Source organism: Notolepis coatsorum (genome assembly GCF_963971535.1).
Source record: "Notolepis coatsorum genome assembly, chromosome: 9".
NCBI lineage: Eukaryota > Metazoa > Chordata > Actinopteri > Aulopiformes > Paralepididae > Notolepis > Notolepis coatsorum.
Genome location: NC_140173.1, coordinates 63164496 through 63187838, shown reverse-complemented (window position 1 = coordinate 63187838; position 23343 = coordinate 63164496). Strand labels below are relative to the sequence as shown.

General features: G+C 43.5%; 1 protein-coding gene across 1 annotated transcript in view; it reads right to left on the bottom strand.

Moving 5' to 3' along the window:
• Positions 1-23343, bottom strand: part of LOC311234644 (uncharacterized protein) — a gene marked incomplete at its 3' end in the record, with an annotated part of 92219 nt that overhangs the window by 33730 nt on the left and 35146 nt on the right. Inside the window, exons 2-3 of the mRNA XM_084321891.1 lie at positions 9499-9643; positions 741-1144 (exon numbers count right to left, since the gene is read on the bottom strand). Of these exons, the coding sequence (XP_084178017.1) occupies positions 741-1144; positions 9499-9643 (549 nt within the window). The remainder of the gene's footprint in view (positions 1-740; positions 1145-9498; positions 9644-23343) is intronic.

Sequence of the window (23343 nt, the reverse complement as noted above, 5' to 3'; positions counted from 1 at the left end):
TAAGCACTCTCCTAACACCTCAGACCAGGGGTTCAAATCCCAGTGTCAGCGGTACCTCTGCTTTGGTCAGTCATCCCTACGAACACAATGTCAGTGTTTGTGGGCGGGAAGCCGGTGGGGTACAAGTCCTGGTCGTTACTATAGTGACTCCTACTGGTCGGTCGGGGTGATTGTTCAGCAGGGAGGGGATCTGGGGGAGATAGTGTGAACCTCTGAATGTATCGTAGGGCAGCATATGATAGTCTACACCCTCCCCAGACTGACAGTAGGGCAGCATGTGATAGTCTACACCCTCCCCAGACTGACAGTAGGGCAGCATGTGGTAGTCTACACCCTCCCCAGACTGACAGTAGGGCAGCATGTGATAGTCTACACCCTCCCCAGACTGACAGTAGGGCAGAATGTGGTAGTCTACACCCTCCCCAGACTGACAGTAGGGCAGCATGTGGTAGTCTACACCCTCCCCAGACTGACAGTAGGGCAGCGCAACAACCAGGAGGGGAATTGGTATAATGACTAAATTGGGGGGATGGGAGAAAAAGGTAGAAAGTGAGATTGATTGTGAGATTGGACACAAATGCATAATTGTACACATCTCAAAAACACCAATAACATCAATAAAACCTAAATCGTTCATCACCTATGAAACAAACAGACAAAACAAGTCGTCTCTTACGTGAGACTTGGACTAAATCCTTCATCACCTATGAAACAAACAGACAAAACAAGACGTCTCTTACGTGAGAGTTGGCCTCTCCGTGGACACACTGCGCCTCTGAGCAGGTCGTCCTCATCTCCGGCATGTCTGGCTGGCTGCACAGTGGCACCTCCTCTCCCAGGTCGCTCCCGATTCCCAGGTCTCCTCCGTTCACGTCGTCCTCACTGCCGCTGACTGGGGCTCCGTAGTGGGACAGGTCTCCGCTCAGGTCCTCCTCGTCCATCTCAGAGTGGTTGGACATGGGCGGGTGGTGCAGAGACCCAGGCGGACTGAAGCCTCCGTCCTGAGCGGAGTGGATCGACCCCGGATGGTGATGGCTGTACGGGCCATAGCCGCCGGTAACTGCGGAGATGCTCTGATGGGACACGGGGTCGTGGTTGGTCTGGCCCAACGACTGCCACATGGTGGACAGCAGCCCAGGGATCTCTGGGAAATATTGGAAAAAAATATGAATTAGTTGGATATAATATAATGCACCATATCGATAGCTGAAACGAGCAATTCACTTTGGATGATGATGAGACACTTCCTATCTGCACCTATTCAGTCTGTTTGATTGATTGATTGAACATTTTATTAACAGATTGCAGAATGGGTACAATACAGTACGGCTCAATGCACAAAATTGTTAAGGGGATGCAGACCAGAGAAAGACTTTTGTCTAGTTTACATCAGGGTTCCCCATTTTCAATTCATAATGACATTCATGACATACACAACATACAGATATACATCATGACATTTATGACATACATGACATACAGATATACAGTACTGTTACATTTATGACATACAACATATATACAAATACAGTACTGTTTAACAGAGATCCTAACAGAAACTATATACTACATTCGAGGGGGAGGAAACTGTACATTAGGGGGGGGGGGGGGGGGGGGGGGGGGTTGGGTGGGTGAGTGGGTGGGGGGTGTTGGACATTTACAGGGCCAGTTTTGAATTGCAGCCTCCCATAGGTGCTCTTTGAGGGCACTTAACTTAATCATCATCCGGATCATTCTAGCCGTCCCTGGCTTGTTTGTATATGTTTGAATTGCAATGCCGATCGACTATCACCAGGTTCAAGTTTCAAGTTTCTTTAATAGTTGTCATACAGAAGTACAGAATACTTTTATACAAAATGCTTCTTACTGTTACGCTCCAGAGACTGTGCAAGACAAGATAAGTATGAAATAAAATAACATAGTATAGCATGTAAATTAGAAGTAAAAAAATGAGGTCACAGTGTTCAGTATAGACATATGTACAATGTTCGATGCAGAGTAGACGTAACTGAGTTACCATATAATATACAATACTGTGTAGTGTACTGATATACAATACTATATAGTGCAAGGCAGAAATAGGATGAGGTGCAATTTAGGTACAATTTACAGTAGGTGTACGAGTTGTAGTGCAAATCCTTTATCAATAAATATAAAGTGTGTTTGTGTGATCTAAAGTGTGGAGAGTGGGTGCTGCAGTGTGTTGTTTGTTTAAGTGAGTGTGTGCGTGTGGGTGTGTGTGCTGTGTGCATTTGATGGTTGTTGCATAGTGTTTATTGTTCGTTTAGCAGCCTGATGGCCTGGGGATAGAAGCTTCTTCTGAGTCTTTCTGTGCTCGCCTTAAGACTCCGGTATCGCTTGCCTGACCGCAGCAGTTCAAAGAGGCAGTTGTTCGGGTGGCTCGAGTCCTTAATAATTCTCTTAGCCTTCCCCTTGCACCGCTTGTTGTAAATGTTCTGGAGGGTGGGAAGCCCCCCTCCAATTGTGCGTTCGGCTGAACGTGTCACTCTTTGTAGTCTGCTACGGTCTTGTGCAGTGCTATTCCCAAACCAGGAGGTGATGTTGCCAGTCAGGATGCTCTCTATTGTACATGAGTAGAAGTTCCTAAGGATCTTCTGACTGACTTGGAACTTCCTTAGGCGCCTGAGGAAGTAGAGGCGTTGTCGTGCCTTCTTCACAACACTGTCAATGTGTGTGGTCCATGTCAAATCCTCGGATATGTGGGCTCTGAGGTACTTGAAACTGTTCACTCTCTCAACCGGTGCCCCGTCGATGCTGAGGGGGCTGTAGTCCTTGACCCTCGACCTCCTGAAGTCCACAATCATCTCTTTTGTTTTGCTGACGTTCAGGGAGAGGCAGTTCTCCTGACACCACTGTGACAGGTTCTCTACCTCTTCCAGGTAGGCCCTTTCGTCGTTGGCAGAGATCAGGCCCACCACTACTGTAACTGAGGGGTACAATTCCCTGACTGTATTGAGAGTATGGTATTATTAAACCACTACTTAGTTATGTACTTTAATTACTGGCCATACAGTACACGGTATATCTGGTGAACACCCACACAAGAATACGGCTTAACAAAGAAAGTTATATTTAGAAGTATTTATTACTAGAGCAGCAACAATAGGTTACAATATTGAGAATTATGAATTGCGCTTATATGGCGAAGAACACTTAAGTAGGTCAAGAGCGTCAGTCCATGAGCATCATAAGATGGGTATAACTGACACCACCTGTAGCATAAGAATTACATAAGGCACACTCGTAGTCAGCTGGAGATACTAAGGGGGTTCCCTCCGGTTGTAAGCCAGCAGGGGAGAGGAATGTTCGAATGCAAAGTCTGGGTCAACGAGGAATAAATAAGCTCCAGCTACGGGAGGCGGTACATTACTCCCTTGATCGGCAGACAAAAGCAGCAGCTATAATCCAGTATGCGCGACAGCATGGATGAAAGCCAGCCAGCCTCTTCCTAGAGACGGGCTCGAGTGATGCTCCTCACGGGTAGATCCCACACAGCAGTGGGGTAGACGGTTCTCTGCTCCAGCAGCCACAGTACCAAGCAATATAATCCAGCCGGAAAAGGCTCTGCATTCGCCGGTGTAGATTCTCCTGTGCACTATACTTCACATTAACTATGTTGAACTTGACGTTATTTCACTAAACTCTGACACTTTTACTATCTTATTCGCACATGTTATAAGTGCTCTATTTAGACGCAAAGTTGCTCACTTCACTTGGTCGTTGACTCGTGGTGAAGGCTTTAACGTTTTGGATAAGACTACGTTACTTTGAATGAATGATGAACTGAATGAACTGAACGAACTGAACGAACTGAACGAACTGCTGCTGCTTTCCATCTGCGCCGTATTTATACGTAAGGTGAATTATCTAGTGCCAACCTCAGTTCTGTCTCGTATTACTGCGCAAACCTGGACATGTTGAGACAAGCCTTGGCGGTGGCTTTGAACTCGCCATTGGGGGTATGGTCGTTGGCGCCTAGGGGTCGCTGTCCAATAGGAGAACGAATATTATGGTCTGGTTTGTACCTAGGTAAAGGGATATTCCGTGTATATATACAAAGAATATACAAGGGATATCAAACGATATACAAATATTATACAGGGATATTAAGCAATAAATATATATATTCGGTTTAATCTGACCCTTTGTAACAACTACTGTGTCATCAGCAAATCTGATGATGGTGTTGTTGTTCCGCTGTGCTACGCAGTCATGTGTGTACAGGGAGTAGAGGAGGGGGCTCAGAACACAGCCCTGGGGGGCCCCTATGTTGAGCGTGATGGATGAGGAGGTGCAGTTGCCTGCTCTTACCACCTGGGGTCTGCCCGTCAGGAAGTCCAAGACCCACTGGCAGAGGTCATAGTTCAAGCCCAGGTCCCTGAGCTTGGCTATGAGTTTGGAGGGGACTATGGTGTTGAATGCTGAGCTGTAGTCGATGAACAGCATTCTCACATAGTTCCCCTGCCTCTTGTCCAGGTGTGATGCTGCTGTGTGCAGCACATGGGCTATGGCGTCCTCCGTGGACCTGTTGGGGCGATATGCAAATTGCAGAGGGTCCAGGTTGATGGGGAGGGAGGAACAGATGTAGCCCTTCACTAGCTTCTCAAAGCACTTCATGGCTATGGAGGTGAGGGCTACAGGGCGGTAGTCGTTGAGGCAAGCGGGCGTAGATTTTTTGGGTACAGGGATGATGGTGGACTTCTTCAGACAGGTGGGGATGACAGCCTGTTCCAAGGACAGGTTGAAGATGTCAGTGAATACCGGGGCCAGTTGGTCGGCACAGACTTTTAGGACGCGGCCGGGGATGCCGTCCGGTCCTGCTGCCTTTCTGATATTCACTTTTTTAAAGATCCGTCTCACCTCATGCTCTGTTACCCTGAACACTGAGTCTCCATCAGCAGACCCCCCCCCCCCCATTGCCGTGGTTTGTAGGCTGGTGTTTTTATTCACAGCCTCAAACCTCGCATAGAAGGAATTGAGATCATTTGCTAAGGAGATGTCATTGTTCAGTTTGAGGGAGGTGCCTTTGTAATCTGTCATTGTTCTGAGGCCCTGCCACATGCCTCTAGAGTCAGCCTGTTCGAACTGAAGTTCAACTTTATCCCTGTAACGTCGTTTAGCCTCTTTTACTGCTCTCCTGACGTTGTATCTTGCCATCTTGTGTTCTTCCATGTTGCCTGTCTCCAGCCCGGTGTTGTATGCTGATGTGCGCACTTTCCTCACGGATGGATTTGTCTACCCAGGGCTTTTGATTTGGGTAGATTTTAATTGTGGTGGAGGGGATTGTTTCTTCTACCAGAGTACAGACATAGTCAAGCACCGTTTCAGTGTATTCGTTAATATTGGCTGTGTTATCACGGAATACACTCCAGTCTGTGCATTCAAGTGCAGCTTGGAGTGACTCCTCTGACGTCACGGCCCAACGCTTAACCTCTCGCGAGACCACCGGCGTTCGCTTGAGACTTTGTTTATACTTTGGCAAAAGGAATATTGCGGCGTGATCGGACTTACCGAATGGACTAAGAGCCTGTGACTTATACCCATTCTTAAATTGCGAGTATACATGGTCTAATATGTTCTCGCCTCTGGTGGGACAGGTCACATGCTGATAGAAATTCGGCAACACCTTTTTAAGACGCACGCTGTTGAAATCACCCAGAACCAAAATGGCAGCGTCAACGCTAGCTATCTGTTGTTTGTTTACCTCGTCGTGAAGTTTTGAAAGTGCGACCCCAGTGTTCGCGTGTGGTGGAATGTACACTCCGATGAGGATGATGGACGTTAACTCTCTTGGGAGGAAGAAGGGTCGACATTTTATCGTGATAAACTCCAGGTCTGGGGAGCAGTGGTTAGACAATTCCTTTGCGTTGCCTAAATCGCACCACTCCTTGTTTATCATGAAGGCAATGCCGCATCCTTTCTTCTTTAGTGACTCTTCTGCCGTCCGGTCCTTGCGCAGGACGAAGAAGTGGTCTGCCGGTTCTATTGCGTGATTCGGGACATCTGGACTCAGCCAAGTTTCTGTGAAACAGAGGACGTTACAATCCCGAATGTCCCTCTGGAATTGGATCCGTGCTCTGATGTCGTCCAGTTTATTTCCTATCGATTGCACATTGGCCAACAATATGCTGGGCAATGTGGTTCTGTGTCGTTTGGACCTCAGTCTGTTCCGGACTCCGGCTCTCTTCCCTCGTCGTCCTGGCGTCTCCTGGCTTTGGCCACGGCCACAACAAAGGATCTCCGCTGGCCATTGTTGTTGTTCAGCAATCCGATCCAGAGAGTAATCCAATCGGTACATTTTCTTTAATCCAATGTCAATGATTGACTGACGGTCATACACGTATAATGCACCAACAGTAGGTGCAAATAAAACTCTTAATACTATAAAAATTAACAAAAGAAAGCACAGTCTCGACGGAGCGATCAGAGAGGCAGCCGTTCGTTGCGGCGCCATGATCCACTGGCAGTATCATCTGTGTCTGAACTGGAATGGCTTGGTCTTGATACACGGCCTCACTTTTTTTTTCTTGGTAGTGGCCCCCTCTTCCTGCTTGACCGGAAATTCACATTGATCGCCTCGAAATTCCGTTGCCTAAGCGTATTTGACCATCGAAACGTGTATAGACATATACACTGGTAATCGCGATGGCGATGGGCTCACTTGGAATTATTCTTTTTGGAATACCTTCTGACTAAGGTGAGGTACATTATATGTCTATTTTACCGAATCTGAAACGTGTTTTTCTAACAATCACAGTTCTGTGTTTCACCGGACGTAAAACATGCTCGGCAAACACGATCACAGTTTTGAGTTAAACCGACCCCCCCCCCCCCCCCCCCCCCCCTTGATGAAGGTACATATATACATGTTATATAGCTTTGATTTGGGAGTATTCTGGGGTTCAGGGAATCAACCAGAACGATTCAGGCTTATTGCACATAACACGTTTTATCTCGCGTTCTATGAAAAAAGACTGGGTTATCTTGGAAATGCGCGATGTTTAGCGTGTAATAAACTACAAACTACAGTGTGTAGAAACAAACTATTTTTTCCATGGTACACTACAACTAGTGTCTGTCAAATGCGCCACACCATTGTTCCCACAGCTATAATACAGAACCCACACACAGCTTCGCAAACATAGTGAAACACCACGGAAACGACTATCAAAGCCGGCCATCTAGCGGTAAAGATAAGCGATATGTGTGGCAGTCAAAGAGTTAAACGTATGTATAATGTATATTCATTGATTCACTCGTATACCAAAATCCATTTGAATAGAAAATGTTTGCTTTTAGCATCAAATATTGATATGCGTTTAAAATGCGATTAATTTAGATTAATTAACTATAAAGTCTCGAATTAATTCGATAACATTTTTAATCGAGTCCCACCACTAATCACTATACAGAAATTCAATATATCACAATATTATTTTGTGAAATTCAATATATCACAATACAAAAAGATATATTGAAGTTCAATAAACCACAATACAAAGAAATATATTGAAATTCAATATATTGCAATACAAATAACATGACAATATGAAAAATTTATCGCAATATTTGAAGAGTTTATGTGTTTGTACTTTTTTGTTATTCAAATGTTTAATTTGTCCTATTCCTAGGAGAAACTGGAGGTTTTGTAGGAAATGTGGTAGAATTATTCATTCATTTCAAACATCTTATCATGGCAAAGTGGTCACTCATATATCACTGATCACTACATTTGACCATGGTGAAGCAGGTAGTTCCACACAAACCATCACTCAAAACGGCATCGGACACTGTGAATGTTGTGGATACACATTCAACATCGTCCTACAAGCAGTTTAAAAGTTGTTCCCTGGCAACGCAATTCCACTGAAACAGTCGACAGTTAAAACCCTTTCATCTTCCTCACAGGAAGTGTGCCGATATTCAGCCTCAGCTTTGCTGTTGTTAATTGAAGTTGATTTTCTGTACAGAGAACGGAGAGTGGGCCGGTCACCATCTCGAGAGGTTAACTTACATCAGTTAGTATTGAGATATCGCTAAAACCGCTAAATGTCGAAACCGGAGGAAGGGATGAAGAAAAATAAGGATTGGAGTTTCTCTCACGATGGTCGTGGCGTTTTCTTCACAAGAGAAGACGTCCAAACAGTCTTTTAACCCAGAAATCCACCTGTCAGCGCACACAGTCAAGTGGAGTGATCCTCCACAGATAACGGCTTAACCCCGTAGCAACTCCCCGCCCCCCCGCTCGTCCTCTGCAGGTGACTGTGGGCGGCGGGCAAGCGGTCCTCTGTCAGGACGCCTTTATCCAAGTGTCTGGGAGGAGATGAGATGAGTGGTTGCAGAATTGATGGCAGCAGCAACAGATTGAGCTCTGAGCTCAACGCAGTCGATTCTGGTTCAATAGCAGAGTCTGGAAGGATCACTGTGTGGATTCATATGGATTCTGTCTTTTCCCAACGTCTTCCCTCTGTTCTTCACTCAGTAGAACTTGTAGAACACGATAACATTTAGGCCTGGACAACATATTGCATCAACATGGTTGATGTTAGCGTGTACAGCACGGTCACCTGTGCAGGACGCAGTGTGAGCCCAGGTCCAATGAGCTCCACTTACATTTTTAAGTGCAATTTTTATTCATTAATTTATTTAAGTGCAATACAAATGTTTGGGTGTACATACAGTAGCTTATATGTTGTTGTAAATGTAACGTTTGTCCAATAAATATATTGTCAAAAAAAAATGTAACGTTTGTTGTAGAGTCTAATGTCTGTCGGAGTGCTGTGTGTGTTATCCTATTAGAACATGGATTGTTCTGTTCTATGTTCTGTTCTAGCGCAGAAAACCAAGTTAAATGCTGGTGTTTCCCTACATTGGTGAATAAAGTGATAGTGATTCTGATTCTTATCAGTTGCATCATATAAAAAATACTTTTTCGCCACTTAAAGTGAAGTAAAAACTTGCCAGGGTTGTGTTTTCCATGTCTCTAGTCTGGTCTGACAAATAAAAACATTTAAATGAAAACCGTGGACAGTAAGGTTAGGTATAGACCACTGCATTTCCGCGTTACATGGAGCTCATGGGAGAGCGCAGGGGGATAAAATGAATGAATGTTGATTAGAGCTTTGACGTAAGTGGTTGTATGTCTCTCTGGACAATTTGCGCATGTGCCGGTGGGGAGTAGGTGCTGAAAAGCGACTGTAGCTCGGCAGAGAAAGTGCCGATCGACTGGGGGGTCTCTCCATGTTCAGGAGACTCAGCTCTCCCATAATACCGGAAGTGTTGCGGTGGTCTATCTATGGCACTGGTTGGCAAGACGTGATGAGAATATCATTAATATACTGCAAACACCAATAGCATTTTAATATCAAATGATTATTTGATGGGCCATTATTGTTCAGGCTCAATACATTTATCTCCAATTCACCAATTATTTTTTTTATTAATTAATTCACATTCTCATATCGTTCCCCTCCTCACCGTTGACTAGCATGTTTTTCAGCCGTTGGTTTTCAGCCGCCATCTCAGCCTTCTCCCTCTCCAGCTCTCGAACCCGTGAGCGGAGAAACTGCAGCTCTGGGCCGTGGGACGGACTCGGCTGAACCCCGGACTCTACCTTCATCGTCTGGGAAGAAACCAGGAGAGAGAGATTCCAATGTCAGTGAGCAAAGTGAGGTTTCTTCAAAGACATGTCTATAATCTTAGCCTTTTAAATGCCTTTACCGTTAAATCAAATCTCAGAGTAATTAATAATAATACTAATACATTTCATTTCATCTATATAGAATTCACACTATTCACACTTTAAACTCAAACGAGATCTCAAGGAGCTTCACAGCAAAAGAGAAAATACAAGGTTAAAAGTAAAAACATAGGAGCAGCAGAACAGGCCCTAGTGAAAGGCAGAGTAAAATAAAAGTCTTAAGGCTGGTTTTGAAGGCAGCAAGGGAGACTGAGGCCCTGATGGATCCTGGCAGCTGATTCCACATGTGGCCCCAGTGTGGAAAAAGCACAGTGCCCCATGGTTGATAATTGTTCATTCTCTTTTCACAAATATGAGTGATCCGATTATTTAATTTTACAATAACTGTAATGGACAGTTAACAGTTACCAATTAGATCATTGTAATGCCCTTACTTGTAAACTCTCCCCAACCCTGAATGCAAATGAAGTCGCCAAATGCAACAGTTGAGATGGAAAATAATTATGAGGCAAGGCATATTCCAAACCCTTCCTAATCCGTCAAGCTCTCTTGCCACGTTGAAAAGCAAAGAGAAACGTTTTTCTCTTCTCACTTCAGAGATCGAGGGCAACGCATGAATGAACCTTGATCCGTGTCAAGGATTCACAAATTGATTCTCATTACAGACCGACCTCCATTCCATAAGGTCTCGTGGTCCCACATGTGAGCAGAAGTTACAGTAACTTACAGTGCAGTGGGATGAAAAGATATAATCAGAGAAAATTGTTATTCTTGAATACATTCTTACTTCTAGTAAATGTAATATAGCACAAAAAGAGGATCCCACACACATCAGCTTGCAACTAGGAACTTATCACTTTCTGATCACAAAAGCATCTTCTCCAGGTCTGTAAAGGACCCGAAGAAGACCCTTTGTGATCTAAACATTGTTTTTCAATAAGCAAGTTCTAATTATCTGCTATGAATCAAATAGTGAAATCTATATCTATACTGATCTATAACAATGTCACCTGGTTCTCCCTGCCTATTGAGAACCACGGATCTATAACAATGTTGCCTGGGTTCTCCCTGCCTATAGAGAACGACTGATCTATAACAATGGCAATGGTATCTGGTATGACCACCCGCATTTCACTGTATGTATGTATGTGACAAATAAACCTCTTGATTCTTCTCCCTGCCTACAGAGAACCACTGATCTATAACAATGTCACCTGGGTTCTCCCTGCCTATTGAGAACCACGGATCTATAACAATGTTACCTGGTTCTCCCTGCCTATTGAGAACCACGGATCTATAACAATGTCGCCTGGGTTTTCCCTGCCTATAGAGAACCACTGATCTATAACAATGTCGCCTGGGTTCTCCCTGCCTATTGAGAACCACTGATCTATAACAATGTAACCTGGGTTCTCCCTGCCTATTGAGAACCACTGATCTATAACAATGTCGCCTGGGTTCTCCCTGCCTATTGAGAACCACGGATCTATAACAATGTCGCCTGGGTTCTCCCTGCCTATTGAGAACCACTGATCTGTAACCTGGGTTCTCCCTGCCTATTGAGAACCACTGATCTATAACAATGTCACCTGGGTTCTCCCTGCCTATTGAGAACCACTGATCTATAACAATGTTACCTGGTACTCTGTACCCTTTCCTTACTGTATATCTCTGTACCTTTTCCTTACTGTCCAAATAGCCGTCCGATCAGTATTTTACCGTTGCTAAGCAAAATAATATATTTGTTTTTATTCAAACAGGTCATGGACTACTTATTCAATAACAATCTACTAAAAACAATTCAGCATGCATACAGGGAAGGCCATTCTACGAGCACTGCTATCATGGTTTATTCATTATCTCTCAGGGAGACAACAGAGTCTTCTTTAATGGCAGCTTTTCAAAATGGAACCCCATTAACTGTGGGGTTCCACAAGGAAGCTGCCTGGGGCCTTTGTTATACTACATCTTTACTGATTGATTGATTGATTGATTGAAGATTTTATTAAGAGATTTTACCTCCTCCCGTAGGTGCTCTTTAACACTTTGAGTGCCGGCGACGTGTTATGTCGTTATTTCATGCCGACCGTTGAATGCCGACGACGCTAATTGTCTTTTTATTCTTTTTATTAGCGATCTGAATTCATATTTCATCAACCGAGTCTCCCGTTGGTACAGCAGCCCCTCTAGGAGCTCCGATGGGAAAATACCGCCCCCTATCGTCTATCCCTATGTAACTGCAGGCCATTCGATTACACTGGTGGATGTGTGGGGGGGAGCCTACTGGCTCCACTATGCTGGCGAGCCGTCTGATGAAGAGGGAAGTGATCGCGAGATGGAAAGCAGCCTGGAATATATATTTACAGCAGCCAATAATCAATCAATAAACGCGATCGATATTTGGAATGGCGATCAGGAATTGAAATAATCTTTTTGGAGAACATCTGATCTAAGGTAAGGAGTCTATGTGTGAGGATTCGCCTGTCCCTGGACCTTTTTCCTGTGTTTTCCCTGTCTACTCTCCTCTACTCTTCACCAGCCCCCACCCTTGCGATGATTTACTCTCCTCTACTCTTCACCAGCCCCCACCCTTGGACATCCTTGATCCTCTACCTTCACGCACCTGTTGGGAGTTTGCAATCACCTCGGGAGAGTACATAGGTTGCAGACTCCCCTCCAGTCCTTGTCGGGTCATTCTGTGTTCTGGACTCTGTGTTCGTTCTGTATCTGTATCTGTGTACACTCTGTGTTCATGGAGTTCTGTACGTTACCATCCTGTACGTTACCATCACCTGCCGCGTCTCCGGCGTGAGACGACGTGCCAGCCATCACCACCTGTCGCCGTTTGCCTGGAGTGGGACACCGTCTTCGCTCTCTAATTCTCTACGGGAGGTTTTCCAGTGTTCCCACTCCAGACGTCAAGCCGGCTCGTCATCGCTCCCGATTCCACGGGAGGAAGGCGTCTCTTCGTGATCCTCGTTCCTGGGGGGTGAGGCTCGTCGTCGCTCCCTAGTATTCCACGGGAGGACGGCGTGTGCCCATCCCGGTCCCCTGGGACCCCCTTTGTTCTGCGCTGCCCGTCTGCAGCATCCGAAGAGGAGGAGGAGGATCTCCGTGCCAGGCCCCGCTGTTGGGCCCCTGTTCCCGTGCCAGGCCCCCGCCGTCGGGCCCCTGTCCCCGTGCCAGGCCTCCGCCATCGGGCCCCTGTTCCCGTGCCAGGCCTCCGCCGTCGGGCCCCTGTCCCCGTGCCAGGCCTCCGCCGTCGGAACCCTGTCCTCATCCCTGTAAGCAGCTCTGGCCCTCGCCCTGTCCAAGGCCTTAACCCTGTTCTCTGTCCCTGTCTCCAGCCCGCCTCTCCGGGCCTCTGTCCCTGTCCCCCTCTCCAGTGCCCCTGTTCCTGGCCCTGACACTTAGCCCTGGTCCTTAGCCCTGGCCCTTAGCCTTAGTCCCTTAGCCTGTTCGCCTCTTAACACTTTGAGTGCCACTCACAAGATTTCTCTGTTTTTTTTTTAGGTGGTTGCATGCCACTCACGAGATTTCTCGGAATTATTATTTTTTTTTTGCGATCTGAAAAATTATTGCATCACCCGAGCCTACCCGAGTATAGCCGAGGGGCGCCGGCGATCACTGTGGAAAAAAGCGCCCCCCTGTCGTCTCCCAGATGACATAAGTGATTTTGGAATGGACTCAATGAAAATGAATGGGGAAAAAAATCCGGTACTCCACATTTTCCAGTTCACTGATCCAGCCGGGGTTACTAGAGTTCATTCTGGAGCCTCAGAGCCCCGCGGATCATGGAGTTCTACTGTATCGCGTTGGATCCATACACGTATCGATTTTTTCGAATGGTGATCAGGAATTGGAATATACCAGTTGGATACCATCTGATGTCAGGTAAGGACTCTATGTTATCAGTGGTAGGATAATCAGAGTAAGTTTGATGAAGTTATAAGCTGTTTTGTGAAATGTCTTCTTTCGGTTTCACTGTAAAAGTCTGTGAGGAAATCAACGGAGCGATTATCAGTGCGCGGCCGTAATGTGCGTGCGTGCACGTATAATATTGATCATCTAGCGTTTATTTGAAAACGATTCATAAAAAGGCCGACGAATATCAACGTTGTGGAATATTCCACTAAAAGACGATTTTCATAGAATGCTCCAGAATGAGCTGTTTTTTATATCAAAACGGGGGCTTTTCTAACTGCTCTAAAACGGCACGACGCGATAAAAAAACAATCTGCCTTCACAGCACTGACTGGAAAATAGTCTTTGATAATGCGATGGGCAGATTAGACACATAGCCATAATTTAAAACATAGATTAGGCGATATTAACGTTAACATTGGCGCCGATGGTGGCATTCAAGCGGTAAAACGGAAAACCAGGCGTGGCGCTGAAAGTGTTAAAGGCACAGTGCCGCATTTTCCAGATTTCCTTGACTCTAGTGTTTTTGTGTTTTCCCTTAAAGGGACTGTGCCGCTTTTTGTTCTATAATAAATATTTGCCCTGTTTGGCTTACTCTCATACCTGTCTTGTGTTGTGCGATTGGGGTCGGTTACAAACCATAACACTATGTTACCAGTTTTAGGATAATGAGAGCTGTTTTCACTGAGATAACAGCGTGTCCCGTATGTGTGTGTGTGTGTGTGTGTGTGTGTGTGTGTGCTGTTGAGGAAATAAGAGAATCGATTTCTCAGCTTGCTTCTATAGCGTGCATAAGTACACATATACTATCGATAATCTAGCATTTATTTGAAAACGATTCATAAATAGGCCGACAAATGACAACGTGTCTAGTGTATTCGAGAATATTCTATTAACCCTTTAATCACCAAGGACGCCTTAACACGTCATTCCCCGCCATGCCAATTCTGCGGATGACGCCGTAACACATCATTGAGATCAATATTTAAAAAATCTGTGATCGCAATCATATTTCTCCCGCGGAGACTTGAGATCTACTGTTGATCCCCTCTCAACTCTCCAACGGTTCAAGAGCGCCATCTGGTGGCCGATCGCCCAAACCGGAAACGGAAACTGGTGCTCATCCAAATTCGGTCCGACCACTCGCTATAGGTCCAGGGACTCGAGCTCGACACAATGGATAGCGATCCGTTACCAATAACTCGATAAACAACATGATTTGGACGTATATACTATTATACAACCTGGAGATGGATCGCATATTTCAACATCCCATAATAGGAATCTTTTTGCTCCACGCTCATCGCCCAACGGCCCGAGGAGACTGGGGTAAGTTTCAGCGTTTATTTTTACTGTGTTCGATACAAACTGCTCTAATGATCATATCACCCACACTACATGAATCATCTAACGTTGGCCACGGAATTATAAACGACCCCCCCCACATCCGGTCAACATCAGATGATAAGTAGTAACTTCTAGAAGCACGTCCATTTGAAATTTTTTATCTGGCGCCGATCGCTATCAAACTGTATTTGATCATCAATATAATGCATTTAGGGCAGGGGTGTCAAACTCATTTTCACAGAGGGCCACATGAGCATTATGGTTGCCCTCAAAGGGCCAAATACCGTATAAATGTTAATGTAATGTAAAATAAATGTAGCTACTCATTTACATATTGTTAAACATGTTGTTTCTGTATTTATTACTTATTCAAGTTATACATATTGCATATGCATTTGCATAGATGTAAAAATATATGTTAGCTTATGTTATTTTAACAAATTATTTTAGTTTATCAGAACCCCATATTACTCCATTAATCAATGATCAAACCATTCAAGTAAATAACAAAGAAGAAGATCATCAAATACAAGCTATGACATTAAGTTTGTTCAAAACCTTTTTGTCACAGTCAAGAGGGGCAGAACTAACAACTGAGCAGCAAAGAACACGTGGGACAGATGTAGCAGATGTTACAAAAACAAATGGCTGCACACAACCTTGCAGAGGCCATACATCCAACTAATGGAAGATAGTTTAATTAACTTTAATTAACAGATTGCAGAATGGGTACAGTACAGTACAGCTCAATACACACAATTGTTAAGGGGATGCAGACCAGAGAAAGACTTTCGACTTGTTTACATCAGGGTCCACCATTTTCAATTCGTAATGAAATTGCTATTATGTGTCTGCATGAACACATAACTGTAACTGTACTCAAAAATAACAAAATAAGGGTTGTCTCAGTTCACAACAATATTGGTCAAGTTTTGGGTGGGACTTGTTTGCGTCCCTACAGCTTCTTATTCAATTGAGCGAGATGCTCAGTTATGTCACACAGCCAGTTTGCATCTGACAGTTCAGACAATATTTCTTCAACCCTTTGTTACCTATTCCGCCTGGATCTTTTTTGTATTTTGGGCTGTAAAATTGTCAAAGAATGTCTGAGAAGTAAGTGCTTTTGGCTTTTTTCCTTTGTTACTTCATCAATACCTCAGATGTTCAACATACATGTATGTGTAAGAATGTGTAATAACTAAGGCTGTCGTTAAAGCTTTATTAATGCATTAACCCACAATTATTTTAAAGCAGCTATTTTTTAACCAAAGATTAATGTTTAAAAAAAAAAAAAAAAGAAAAGAAAAAACTTTTTTTTTTACCAGAGCTCCCGGGGGGCCACATCAAATGAGGTGGCGGGCCACATTTGGCCCGCGGGCCATGAGTTTGACACCTATGATTTAGGGCTATAAATCACGTTCTGCAGAATGCTGCAGAAAACGATAAAAACATATTTATACTTGACCGTATTTTAGTATGAATATGTGAATGAAAAAGTATAACGTTCCTACATCCTGAACGATAGATAATTGACGTTGAATGGGCCATAGTAATGTCAATTTAGCAATACAATTTAAAAAGTTATAGCCCTGCAAAGAAGGGGAACTTCTCCATAGACAAATAGAGCTGACAGAGGATGGTATAAGGATGTACATAAGCGTGGCAGTGAAAGGGTTAAATGCCGTTTATGACGGAATCTTTCTATTTTCCTGAAATTTTCGAGAAAACGATAGCTTTTCGAAATGCTATAAAAAGGATATGAACCGATTAAAAAACAATCCGTTTCGACAATGTTGACTGCAAACAAGTCATTGATAAGCGACGGGCAGATTAGACACATAGCCATAATTTAAAACATAGATTATGCGTTTTTACCGCCATCATTGAAGTGGATGCTGGCATCCAAGGACATTAATCAACGTTAATGGCCGGCACTGAAAGTGTTAAGAGCGGTTTTGAATGTGGGTAGGGATTAACATCTTTTTACGGCTGTGGGTAGGGCGTTCCACATTGTTGTGGCATAATTGCGAAACGTGTTTAGTCGTTGTGAACCTGCACGGTGTGGGTGGAGTTGAAACAAAGTCAGAAGCTTTTGGCTTTTTGGACGTTTTATGACTTTATTGCTCTATTGGTCTAAAGCACCAAAGCAGTTTTCTAAAGTCAGTGAGCAAAGTGAGGTTTCTTCAAAGACATGTCTATAATCTTAGCCTTTAAATGCCTTTACTGTTAAATCAAATCTCAGAGTAATTAATAAAAAAGCAGCCATTTACCATTTGCAGGGAAAAGCCCTGCTTACTAAATGACAAGTGTGACATTTAACAATGTACACCATAAAGTTAAAATAGTTGACATTTAAATGGCAATAATTGTTTGTCGGGTTGAGTATACAGTAAATGGATCACCTGTTCCCAGAAAAGCTGTGACAGACAGCAATAATTATAGCTTTGTGAAAGTCAAGAGTGACTCAGTGAGAGGTAGAAATTAGAAAATAATATTGAGAAGAGAGAAGAGGCTAGGAGGAACTGGAGAACAGCTATTGTGGAGGTAGACTATAGGGGTAACTGGTGAACAGTTATTGTAGAGGTAGGCTAGTAGGGGTAACTGGTGAACAGTTATTGTAGAGGTAGACTAGTAGGGGTAACTGGTGAACAGTTATTGTAGAGGTAGACTAGGGGTAACTGGTGAACAGTTATTGTAGAGGTAGACTAGGGGTAACTGGTGAACAGTTATTGTAGAGGTAGACTAGGGGTAACTGGTGAACAGTTATTGTAGAGGTAGACTAGTAGGGGTAACTGGTGAACAGTTATTGTAGAGGTAGACTAGGGGTAACTGGAGAACAGTTATTGTGGAGGTAGGCTAGGAGGAACTGGAGAACAATTATTGTGGAGGTAGGCTAGGGGTAACTGGAGAACAGTTATTGTGGAGGTAGGCTAGGAGGAACTGGAGAACAGTTATTGTGGAGGTAGACTAGGAGGAACTGGTGAACAGTTATTGTGGAGGTAGGCTAGGAGGAACTGGAGAACAGCTATTGTGGAGGTAGACTAGGAGGAACTGGAGAACAGTTATTGTGGAGGTAGGCTAGGAGGAACTGGAGAACAGCTATTGTGGAGGTAGGCTAGGAGGAACTGGAGAACAATTATTGTGGAGGTAGGCTAGGGGTAACTGGTGAACAGTTATTGTGGAGGTAGACTAGGAGGAACTGGAGAACAGCTATTGTGGAGGTAGGCTAGGGGTAAGTTAACTGGTGAACAGTTATTGTGGAGGTAGGCTAGGAGGAACTGGAGAACAGCTATTGTGGAGGTAGGCTAGGAGGAACTGTAGAACAATTATTGTGGAGGTAGGCTAGGAGGAACTGGTGAACAGTTATTGTGGAGGTAGACTAGAGGTAACTGGTGACCAGGGTATGTGTGCAGGTAATGAGAGATTACAAAGTCATGGTATTGTGGAAGATTGTAGTGTATAATTATAGTAGCCTATGTGACCCCATGTGTAAGTCAATGTTAATGTAAACAAAACATCTCAGATAATACTCACTGTAAACTGAGAAATTAATGTATGAAATTGCATAATAAATTAATAAATACATGCATTTATAATGAATCAATAATAAAATAGGAATATGTATATGATATATTACTTTAACACAAAAATTATGTTGAGGATGCTTTAAGGATCTACAGATACTTGTCATTCTACTTTCTTTGACAGCCAGATTGAACAAGAAGGGTTTGACGAACAACAGGAGATTGAGTTATAATGTAATGTTTAAGTTATGTAGTTTGCCTGGAAAAATAAAACACTTACTCCCTGAGGAGAAAGGGGGAAAAAAGGCCACATATTATAATCTGTCATCTCACTCATTAATATGCAAATTGAATGGTGTTTAGTCAATCATTTCAGCGTGTGAGTTGTTATAAGCCTATTTCATATTTGAAGAGATGCAGAAAACATTACGTTGATGCATTTTCAAATTCAAATTTTAATTAAGTTTCCTGAGATTCAGCAGGTCCCAGCATTTATTAATGCAGACACAACTAGAGCCCGACCCATACTGGATTCTTTAGGCCGATGCTGATATTTTGGAAGTAAAAAAAACTCCAATATATCGATATATTGGCCGATATTCGCACACATTTCAAGGATCACTCAAACTTAGTTATGAAAGAGTTGTGACAAAGATATGTAGTGGAGATGGGATATGTTACAGTTGAATAAAATGTACTGTGAATATGAATATACTGTGTGTGTGTGTGTGTGTGTGTGTGTGTGTGTGTGTGTGTGTGTGTGTGTGTGTGTGTGTGTGTGTGTGTGTGTGTGTGTGTGTGTGTGTAAAATCTCCACACCCTATTTTTTTTTTTAACAATAAAACAAACATAAAAAAATAAGAAGCTTGCCAGCCATTCCACACCCAGACCATGGCTACCAGATGCAGTGAGAGAAGAAAGATGGCAGAGAAGAAGTATAAAAAGACACGCCTCACTAGTGACATCACTATCTGTCATAACCTCACTGGTGACAACATCACTACCTATCATAACCACTACCTATCATCAGCTTTCTACAAAAACATTACTACTGCCAAAGCCTCTTTCTTTCACCATGATATCGAGGCCTGGGCTAAGAACCTCCTCAAACTGCACGCTAGGGGTGGGGGGGGGAAATCAATACGTAGTAGTATCGCGATACTTTGCGTGGCGATACTGTATCGATACAGGGACGCCAAGTATCGATATTTAATTATTCATAAACATTAAAAAAAAATTAAAAAAAATTGTATAAGGAAGTTGCATTGTTCATTTCAATACCTGTAATAGTACAGTAGTCCACACACACACACACATGTGCATTCAGTTAAGTTGGAATATGACTGTAATACAAACAGTTCAGTTTGTCAGGTACATGCCACACAGATTACAGTGTTTACATCTGTCTGCTTGAGAAAATACCATGTTCTGCAATAAAAATGATTGAAGTGAGATGAACAGACTGAACTTTATTTTATTAGATAAAACATGTTGACAAAGTTTTACTTTGCAGTTGAAAAAAGGTAATACATTTAATTTGATCAACAAAAAAAAATTATATTTAGTATCGCGATACTATCGTATCGTGAAGCAAGTATCGCGATAGTATTGTATCGTGAGGTCTCTGGCGATTCCCACCCCTACTGCACGCCACCATGTCCTCCCTCCTCACTCCCCCTCCACCTCCTCCCTGCTCCTCTCTCGGAAGACTTTTACTCTGTCATCTTTCTTTCCCATTACAGACGCTGAAGCGTTGACACTGGTAACATCGAACCATCGCACTCCAAGACTTCTCATATCACTGCTCTTCCTTGGGTGACCAAACGTCCCGATTTGTGCAGGACAGTCCCGCATTTCAGCCCTCTGTCCCGCATGCCGCAACAGAAGAAAGATGTCCCGCATTTCAATAAGTGTCCTGCATTTCAATAAACAATTATTATTATTATTAATCATTATTGTTTTTGTCCTCTCATTAATCCCCAAACATGCACTAATGCACGCATGCGTAACGTTATGTAACATAGCCTATAGTCTAACCAGCACGAGCGCATTATGTATACCTGGCACGAAGTTGCGCGGCAATAAACAGCTCGCACCAGGTACTAGTGTTGTCAAAAATATCGAAGAATCGATACATATCGATACTGAATATTTAAAACGGCTTCGATACTCATTTCCCGAAATACCGATACTTTCTGCAGTATCGGTACCAGCTGGCGAGTGTTCTACAGCAAGTTGTTGACACGCTGTTCAGAGCACGCTTGCCCCTCCGCCTGCTCCGAGTCCAGCCCTCCCCCTCACAGAGCCGTCTTCAGTTAGTAAACAAACATTTTAGCTGAAGAAGATGGCAAATGCAGAGCCTCCGCAACTTGTGCTTGTGGATAAAGAAAACAGCAGAAGTGCTGTTTGGAGGTACTTCGGGTTTGAAGTAAACAACGAAGGACAAGCTAAAGCTGCCCCAATGCTATTTGCAAGCGGTGCAGAGCAGTGCCAGTGCGGATCTCCATAAAGAAATGAAAGAGGTTCGTGACAGCTGCTCTTTCAACGTCACTGTGACTGAAGCATTAAACCATTAACTCTAGTTTAATACATGATACGTTGTCTACTGATGGCGCATAATATCAACAGCTGATTCGTTGTAAGGTTACAGCTTTCAGCTAACGTTAGCTACTGCTAGCAGTTAGCTCCGTTAGCTTAGCTGCCCATTTATAATTACTGCATGGAAATGGAGTAACGTTAACGTTTAAACGTTATGTCGAGGTCATACAATACTACAGTCGACATAAGGTTAACGTTACCCCGTTTCCATCAAGTGTTTAAATAGCAGCAATCTTGTTGAAAATGTAACGTTACTAAAATGCTCCGAGCATAGCCTCTCTCTCTCTCTCTCTCTTTCGCTCGCTCTCAAGTTTCAAGTTCAAGTTTCTTTAATAGTTGTCATACAGAAGTACAGAATACTTTCATACAAAATGCTTCTTACTGTTACGCTCCAGAGACTGTGCTAGACAAGATAGTATCAAATAACATAGTATAGCATGTAATTTAGAAGAAGAAAATGAGGTCACAGTGTTCGGTATAGACATATGTACAATGTTCTGAGTTACCATATAATATACAATACTATGCAGTGTACTAATGTACAGTACTATATAGTGCAAAGCAGAAATGGGATGAGGTACAATTTAGGTACAATTTACAGTAAGGTGTACGAGTTGTAGTGCAATCCTTCATCAATAAATATAAAGTGTGGGGAGTGGGTGCTACAGTGTTTGTTTAAAGTGGGTGTGTGCTATAAAGTGTGTGGAGTGGGTGCTACAGTGTGTTTGTTTAAAGTGAGTGTGTGCGTGTGGATGTGTGTGCTATGTGCGTTTGGTGGTTGTTGTTGTGTAGTGTTCAATGTTCGTTTAGCAGCCTGATGGCCTGGGGATAGAAGCTTCTTCTGAGTCTTTCTGTGCTCGCCTTGAGACTCTGGTATCGCTTGCCTGACCGCAGCAGTTCAAAGAGGCAGTTGTTCGGGTGACTGGAGTCTTTAATGATTCTCTTAGCCTTGCCCTTGCAACGCTTGTTGTAAATGTTCTGGAGGGTGGGGAGCCGCCCTCCAATTGTGCGTTCGGCTGAACGTGTCACTCTTTGTAGTCTGCTTCGGTCTTGTGCAGTGCTATTGTGCTAAAGAAACTTGAAACTTGAAACTATTCCCAAACCAGGAGGTGATGTTGCCGGTCAAGATGCTCTCTATTGTACATGAGTAGAAGTTCTTAAGGATCTTCTGACTGACTTGGAACTTCCTTAGGCGCCTGAGGAAGTAGAGGCGTTGTTGTGCCTTCTTCACAACACTGTCAATGTGTGTGGTCCATGTCAAGTCCTCGGATATGTAGGCTCCGAGGTACTTAAAGCTGTTGACTCTCTCAACCGGTGCCCCGTCGATGCTGAGGGGGCTGTAGTCCTTGACGACCTCCTGAAGTCCACAATCATCTCCTTTGTTTTGCTGACGTTCAGGGAGAGGCTGTTTTCCTGGCACCATCCCGCCAGGACCTTGACCTCTTCCAGGTAGGCCCTCTCGTCGTTGGCAGAGATCAGGCCCACCACCACTGTGTCGTCAGCAAATTTGATGATTGTATTGCTACTCCGCTGAGCCACACAGTCGTGTGTGTACAGGGAGTAGAGGAGGGGACTCAGAACACAGCCCTGGGGGGCCCCCTCGTTATCTTTAAATAAAAATCGAAACTGTTACTAACTGTAATACAAACAGTTCAGTTTGTCAGGTACATGCAACACAGATTACAGTGTTTACATCTGTCTGCTTGAGAAAATACCATGTTCTGCATTTGCAATAAAAATGATTGAAGTGAGATGAACAGTTATTTTTAAATGTGTGATCTAAAGATAAACAAAGGGTTTTAAAAGTATATATTTATATTTATCTTCTCTTATAGTACCAGAGAGAACCTGAGGAGAATCAACCAGCAACAAAAGCTAAATTTGTTTAAAAAAAAATAAAAAAAATAAAAAAAAATATATATATATATTTTTTATTTATTTTTTTGGTATCGAAATGGTATCGGAGTATCGATACTTTTCAAGGTATCGTATCGAAGTCGAAATTCCAGTATCGTGACAACACTACCAGGTACTAATATATAATGCAAGCTGTTATTGGCGCCTTTAGTGTACAACAACAACAACAACAACAACAACAACTGTATCTCCACTCATGCTGCGGCTGCCTGCGATCATAGCTGTCTCTCTACCCTGCGTGGGGAAACTCCAGCAAAGGCTCACGGATTCCTTCTTTGGAACAGAGGCCAGTGTCCTTCTCCGCCACTTCCC